General features: G+C 39.6%; 1 protein-coding gene across 1 annotated transcript; it reads left to right on the plus strand.

Moving 5' to 3' along the window:
- The first annotated feature begins 1008 nt into the window (after nt 1-1008).
- LOC137943105 (uncharacterized protein At1g24485-like) lies at nt 1009-3908 on the plus strand. Its single transcript, XM_068788800.1, has 9 exons — nt 1009-1084; nt 1183-1699; nt 1772-2241; nt 2339-2471; nt 2562-2630; nt 2733-2804; nt 3170-3241; nt 3366-3598; nt 3714-3908. Exons 1-9 carry the CDS (start codon nt 1009-1011, stop codon nt 3878-3880), a joined length of 1809 nt encoding a protein of 602 aa, XP_068644901.1. The 3' UTR covers nt 3881-3908.
- Nucleotides 3909-7985: the final 4077 nt, after the last annotated feature.

Raw genomic sequence — 7985 nt, forward strand, 5'->3', positions numbered from 1 at the left:
CTCAACAAAAAAAATGGTCAGATTCAACTGGATAAGACCTATGGGATTTAAGGAATCTATCGATGATTATAGAAGTGGCCCTTTGACCTATGTACTTATTCTACCATTATACCCTTTTATTTTAAAAATTATAAAATAATTTTTTTTACCCATATATATTCTAATAAATAAAACATAAAATAAAAGGGTATTTCATGTCTGATTACTTGATTCCTTGAATAAAAATATAATTTTATAGTTTTTAATCCTTTTTTATTATTGAAAAAAATTAAAGGATCTCAGTTTATTTATAGAGGATGACATAATTTAAATAATATTTGATTTAAAATAACATAATTATTTTTTACACATTTAATAGTGATTTTATGGTATATTCCATTTTTATTGCTTGATGCATTAGTTAAGTAGGAATAGTCAAATAATTGGAAAACTCATGGAAGCTGGTAGAAGGGATTATAGAAACTGGATGGAATTTAGGGTTTAGGGTTTAAGAAATAGTCAAATAATTGAAAACTCTGCAATAACGTGCACTTGCTTAGGTTTTAAAACAATCAAAATCATGGGAGTTGGTAGAAGGGATCACGGAAGGTTGCATGGAATGTCTCCCAGACCTTTAAATCTCTTAAGCTTTGCAGTCCAAATTCCACAAGTAATCATATTTTTGTTATTCAGCTCAAAATATCTTCGTTCATGAATGCGATGAGTGGCTTTCAGTATCCGGACCAACTGGAGATTCGCTGTTTACTGATTCAAAGTCTACTCTCTCCACTTTAATTCGGCGACGACTTCCATTAAATCATCAAGTCTTCACAAGTTGATGATCCAAAAGTCCACGCATGCTACAGGGCTCAAGGCCACATGAAAACCTTGTCATCATCCTCTGTCCGACGCCCCAACTTTCAGATTTGAATTCTACGTTCCGATTCATACTGGAAAGTCTTTAAATACTGACTTCCACCCTTCATGTCCGAGTAGAATAATTACAGTGGGAGAGCTTAGTCTGCTACAATGGCGAGTTCCCACTTCTTCTCTCACCTTCTCTTACTTCTCTTCTCCCTCTTCGCCGTCTCACGTACCACCGCCGGTGAGTTTATCAATTTCTCCTTCTCTTCTTCTTTGCTGGAGTACTAATTGATCTCTTTCCATGAAATAAAACATCAGTTCTAACCTTCGATTGTGCAGTCTTTGTCAGCATCGACTGTGGGGCGACCGACAGCTACTTAGACGGGAACAACGTTATATGGACTCCCGACGATCTCTACGTAAGCACCGGCGAGAACCGAGTCATACCAGGCACGGTGTCGCAGGGCATGAGCACCCTCAGGTTGTTCCCTACCCGGAAGAAGAATTGCTACTCCATCGACGTAGACAAGGGCGATCGCCTTCTCCTTCGAGCGAGCTTTTACTACGGCAACTACGACAAGCGATCTTCACCCCCGAGCTTCGATCTGCAATTCGATGGAAACCACTGGGTGACTGTCACGACGTCGATCGACCTGAGGGTGTACTATGAAGTGATATATATAGCAAAGAGTAATGCAATCAGTGTCTGTGTTGCTCAAACGTTGCCTAACAACATCCCTTTCGTGTCCGCCATCGAAGTGAGGAGCCTGGAGGCGGATATGTACAATCAAGTAGATGCCACCAGTGGGCTCTTCTTGATCAGGAGATTCAACTTCGGATCAAATGAAACTATTAGGTAATTCATCTCTAACGACGTATGAATCCCTACAGTTCAACCGAAAAAAAACTAAAACTGTGATGACTGCAGGTTCCCTGATGACACTTACGATCGAATTTGGACGCCGGTGGCCACAGCCAGTGGATTAACATCTGTTTCGAGCGACTCGCTGGTCATGCTTACGGATGCAACGGATAAACCTCCATCGGCTGTTCTGCAAACCGCACTTACGACCTTAACCGCTTCTGATTCCATTCTTCTGAACACTAATCTTGCAGAAGGCGAGGTCCCTGCCTACATCAATATGTACTTTGCAGAGATGTCTGAACTGGATTCGACACAGAAGAGAGAATTTGTAGTGACAATTGATAAAGAGATTTCGGATCCTGTAAAGCCTCCTTATGAGAATGCAACAGAGATCACATTTTTCAACCTGACCGCCAGTGGGAATACTTCGATTACCATGATTCCCACAGCCACTTCAACCCTTCCGCCCATTATAAGTGCCATGGAGGTGTTTGTAGTTGGGCCTCTCGACGACGGAACCAATGGTGACGACCGTAAGTTCCCTACTCCTGCCTCTTTTTAACTTGGATTCTTAAAGAATTAAGATTTGGATTGTTGATGCCTGTTTGCTTTCTCTTTTTCCCTTGCCAGTGGATGCACTCTCCCTCTTACAGGACCAGTTCGATAAGCTCCAAGAATGGAGTGGTGATCCCTGCCTGCCAACCAATTTCACTTGGGATTGGGTTGCTTGTAGTTCAAATGAAATTCCGCGAATCACAGCACTGTATGACCTCTCCCTCCCTCTCTCTTTCTCTCTTGCTTACTAGGAGGAAAATGCTTGGCGTCAACCTAATCTCAATGCTCCGATTTGCAGATATCTGAATAGTTTTGATCTGAGTGGTCCTCTCCCAGACTTCAGCGGTTTAGCTGCAGTTGAAACTATGTGAGTGATTGCAGGCTTTGAACATACTATCGAGAGTAAACAGAATGGATGCTCTTAATCTTTACATTATGATTTGGAAGCTCATGTTTCTGGTTTTTATAGAGACTTGCACAACAACAGCTTGAGCGGGGAAATTCCTGATTTTCTAGGAACTCTGCCCACACTCAAAGAGTTGTAAGTTCATGAAATATTCTTAAATTCTTTTTTTTTTTTGGTCTGTCTTCCCATCTCGACCTGGGGGTGGGGGTGTCCTTCCATCTCTTGGTGGCCTTTTTACCATGCCAAAACTAATGGAAGGGCAGGAGGGTAGCCCTCTTTCCTTCTCTTCCTGGCTTTCTTTACCAAGCAATACCCAACCGAAAGGGGAAGGGCCCCCTTCCCCTTTCTCTCCCTGTAGATCCCACTTGCTGGTTTACTTTTTGCTTTGCAAGCTATTGACTAAGAATTAAGTTGAGTTTGTGCAAATGGGGACCCTCCTGCAAATGGGGTTTTTGATTAAAAACTAACAGCTGACCCTTCTATTTTTGAACTGTTGGAAGGAATTTGGCAGATAATGATTTCAGCGGACCGCTACCATCTTCCATCTCAAAAAACAGTAAAATAAAATTGGTGTAAGTACTTATAAACATCTCTCCGAAGAAGACTTGAATTTTCGCACAGAAACGTTGTCCTCTGTGGATTGATTCCTTGCTCTGGTTTTCCAAGTTTAATTCCTTTTGCTATTGGTTTTTGCAGTGTCTCAGGCAATCCAAACCTGTGTGTTTCCGGAAAATCCTGTGACACATCCAGCACTGATGACACAGGGACTACCCCAATACCATCCACCTCATATGGCAAGAAGAAGAAGAGCAAACTCCCCGTAATACTGGGTGCATCAATTCCATCGTTTCTGGTTTTCTGGGTCATTGTTGGAATTTTGCTTCTGAGCTATCGAAGGAGAAAAGCAGCCATTGCTGCTGTCACCGCAGGTAAGAAGCTTCTTTCCCCTAATCATCCCGATACTGAATAACCCCATTGGAAGTCTTACAGACTCGCACTCTTCCAAAGGGATACAGAATTAATTTTGTTTCTTCATATTGCCAGCTCCAGTGGGGGGTCAAGGTAAGCCTACCGGACCGCCAAAGAATATGGAGACGGGCTTCATTGGACAGGTTTTCCATTCCAACGATAATGGTGCAAATGAATACAGGGAGGACGTTGAACAGCAAATGGGATCAGAGCCCTCCAACCAGACTAACTCAACTGCATAGTCAATCTTTCTTTTATGCATTTTTTAAATCTAAAATTGTAATTCTTTTCTCCGAGCAAGTGATGTTGGCTAAACATTTGGAAGCACATTCCAGCTAGCAATCAGATCGATTTCTGTTGTATTAATCTTAATCTGAATCTTCTTCATTTGAATATTGCCCTGTTCGTGCAAGTAAATCCACACTATTTATCTCCATCTGCTTTCTAAACTCTTCCGATACCTCCTCGAATTGGTCGTTACTCTCTGTAACTGGGTCTTCTCTTGTGGGAGTTCCAGTACTAGCTTCCTGTGGAATGTCATCCTGTTCTACAGCACTTTCCTCGGTCTCTCCTCCTGTCTTTAAGTTGGGAAGAACAACTAAGAGGACACAAGCCACTATAAATAGAGAAGCTCCTGCGACTGATGCTCCCACAACCAGTGAATTGTTCTTCTTCTTCTCGTGGTACCTTAACTGAGAATTGCCTGCGATTCTGCAAAATGGCATATCGAAGGCATGAAAATTAAAACAAATTGGTAAAAAGAAACAGACAAGGTTGCGAAAGATTTATCTTCTTACTTGAGTTCTACTTTTTTGTTGTTGACAATAGATTCCGGTACGATCCCACTGAACTGATTGTCAGCCAAGTTCCTGTGAGATCAAGAACAGGTTAATGATGTGGGCAAGAAATTCATATCCAGTTCTGTCAATAAAACCATGAACTACCACTTACAATATCTTCAAGTTGGGCAATCTCCCAAGAAAGTCCGGAATAGCTCCACTAAGGCTGTTATTGTGCAAATCACTACAAGAGATGTGAGCAATAAGAGAATGCTGCAACGCTTTAACGATTCTCACAAAGGTGAACGTCAGGGCTAATTCTTCCAATTTTTAATTAAAAAATGTGTTCTAACTTTGATTAATTATTTTAGGATAGACCTAAACTAAATTCTACCTTGTTAATGCTCTTTTTAATTTGTAACCCGTTTGAGATATCAATATCTGTTGGATGTTGGGTTAAACACGGTTACATTCCAAAATGATTAACCACTTAGGAGACCTATTGTTCAATCTTATACCTTATTAATTTGTCTCACTTTTTCAATGTGGAACTTATTCCCCCTCGACTTTGTTGTTTTTAGTAGGTGGGGTCTAGTCCATGAGTGGGCCCACCACTAATCTCTTTCATGTGAAAGAGATAAAGTTAAAGAAAGAAAAAAGAAAAAACCTAAGAGAAGAGGGTTGGTTTGCCGTGAGCGAGAGACAGACCCGTGTGCGAGAGAAACAGAAGAGGGTTGTTTTGCCGTGAGCGAGAGAAATAGAACGCGAAGACGTTTGGCCGAGAAAAGAGAAAAGGGGTTTCGACCGAGAGGAGCAAGAGAATAGAAAGAAGAAGAGAGGGGGAAAAAAGGAAGGAAAGAAAAAAGGTTTTCGAAGCTTCCCCAAAGTCGTCTTTTTTCTACATCCTTATTTTGGTGAAATCTCCATATCCGGTGATCTCTAACCTCAGTTTATTTGGTTATCTCTCAATTATAGTGAATGCGTTTGAATTAGAAACTTGTTTTCTCTCATGATTTTATAAACCTCAAGTTTGGGCAAACGAGAGAGAAATTGATATTGTAAGCCCATATTTAATAGTGGAAGATTATTTGGATTTGCCCCGTGGTTTTTTCCCTTCACACTGAAGGGTTTTTCCAGGTAAATCTTGTGTTGTGGTTGTATGATTGAGCTTGGTTGTTAGACCTTCCATAAAGAGCATTTGGTAGTTTGATTGAGTTTGCTTAATTGGTTCTTCCCATAACAAGTGGTATTAGAGCATTTGGTTGTTTGGGGTGTGTTTTTTATCCAATGGAGAGTTCAAATGCAGCTAATAGAATGGTTGGTTTGAATGGAGAAAATTAGATAATATGGAAAGCAAAGATGGAAGACTATTTGTATTGCAAAGACTTGTATGCACCCATTGAAGGGGAAAAACCTGAAAATATTTCAAATGAAGAATGGAAGAAACTTGATAGAAAAGCAGTTGGACATATCCAATAGTGGGTGGATGATAGTATTTTTCACCATGTCTCAAGTGAAACTTCAGCCAAATAATCATGGAAAAAATTACAGGATTTATATGAGAGAAAGACAGGTGGAAATAAAGCTTTTCTCATAAGGAAACTTGTGAATTTGAAGTACAATGACAAAGGTTCCATTGCACAACATCTCAATGAGATAAAGAGCATTGTAATCAATTGACAGCCATGAAGATAGTTCTTGATGATGAGCTCCAAGCCCTTCTATTATTGAGTTCTCTACCAGATAGTTGGGAAACCTTAGTGGTGTCTTTGAGCAACTCTGCTCCAGATGGAATTGTGAGTACGAGTCTTGTCACTAGCAGCTTGTTGAATGAAGAGACAAAATGAAAATCACTAGGTTCTTCCCACTCTCAAGCAGTGGCGTTTGAAAAGAGAGGTAGAAACAAAAGTAAAAAACCTCAAGAGAGTGGAAAATCTAGAGGAAAGTCAAAGTCAAGAAGGGATCTTGAGTGCTACTATTGCCATAAGAAGGGACATATCAAGAGTGAGTGTCGGTTTCTCAAGAAAGCACAAAAGGAAGGAAAATATTGTGCCAAAGAAAAAGAGAATGAAAAAGATGAAAACACAATAGTGTTGGATAATGAAGTTGCTATTATGACTTGTGATGTAGATTCTCTTCTAGCAAGTGATTTTGAAACAAGTTGGATTGTTGATAGTGGTGCTTCCTTCCATGTTACTCCTCATGCAAAGTATTTTTCTATGTTTCAGTCAGGTGATTATGGAACAATGAAAATGGGAAACATAGGTTTTTCAAAAGTTAAAGGAAAGGGGGACATAGTCATCAAAACTAACCTCGGGTGCAAGATGATTCTTCGAGATGTAAGGTATGTCCCAGTTATTCACTTTAACATAATCTCTGCAGGCATATTAGATGAAGAGGGATTTGACAGTCGTTTTGTTAATGGCAAGTGGAAGCTTTGCAAGGGATCACTTATACTAGTAAAAGGAATCAAGTCATGTACTCTTTACAAAACTGAAGTAGAAGTCATTAATGAAGGCTTGACTGCAACCCTAGAAGCAAACTCATCAAATTTATGGCATAAGAGACTTGGACATATGAGTGAGAAAGGGTTAGAGATTCTAGCAAAGAAGGACTTTTTACCTAAAGGTATGAAAATTTCTCCTTGTGATGATTGTTTGTTTGGTAAACAACATAGACTTACCTTTGCTAGAAATGCTCATAAGAAAGACACAAAGATTCTTGATCTTGTTTATTCTTATGTATGCTCTATGGATGTTAAGTCTCTTGGTGGTGCAGACTATTTTGTTACTTTTATAGATGATGTTCCAGGAAGGTTTGGGTCTACACTATGAAATTCAAATGGAAAGTTTTTTATATATTCCAAATGTTTCATTCCATGGTTGAAAGAGAGACAGGTAAACAGCTTAAATGCTTACGTAGTGATAATAGAGGTGAATATATTTCTAGAGCATTTAAAGATTATTGTTCAAAACTTGGAATTAGGCATGAGTTGACAGTTCCAATGACCCCTCAACACAATGGTGTAGCTGAAAGGATGAATCGCACCATTGTGGAAAGAGTAAGGTGTATGCTTTCTACAACTAAATTACCTAAATCCTATTAGGGGAATCTGTGAGGACTGTAGTTTATTTGATAAATTTGTCACCTTCTTACCATTTGGGAGAGGATATTCCTCAGAGAGTATGGAAAGGAAAAGACATTTCTTATTCCCATTTGCATGTATTTGGTTGTAAGGCTTTTATGCTTGTACCCAAAGAAAACATGTCAAAGCTTGATGTGAAATCTATTCCATGTGTATTTGTTGGAAATGGAGATGATGAGTTCGGATACAGATTATGGGATCCTAAGAACAGGAAATTGCATAGAAGTAGAGATGTGGTCTTTCATGAAGACAAAATCATTGAAGACCTTGAAAAAGTTGAGAAAAGTCAAAGTACTCCAGATATTACATCATTCTTGCCTCTTGTGTCCCTTCCTACACCAGTTATTGAAGAAAGTGTAGAATCTCATGAAGATGATGATGTTATCCATGAAGATGTGACTCCTAATGATGCTGAATTGGGAG

The sequence above is a fragment of the Aristolochia californica genome, unplaced genomic scaffold (genome assembly GCF_029961685.1).
Source record: "Aristolochia californica isolate CCGP_79_NKW_82.1479 unplaced genomic scaffold, dmAriCali1.0.hap1 SCAF_10, whole genome shotgun sequence".
In the NCBI taxonomy this organism is placed as follows: Eukaryota; Viridiplantae; Streptophyta; class Magnoliopsida; order Piperales; family Aristolochiaceae; genus Aristolochia; species Aristolochia californica.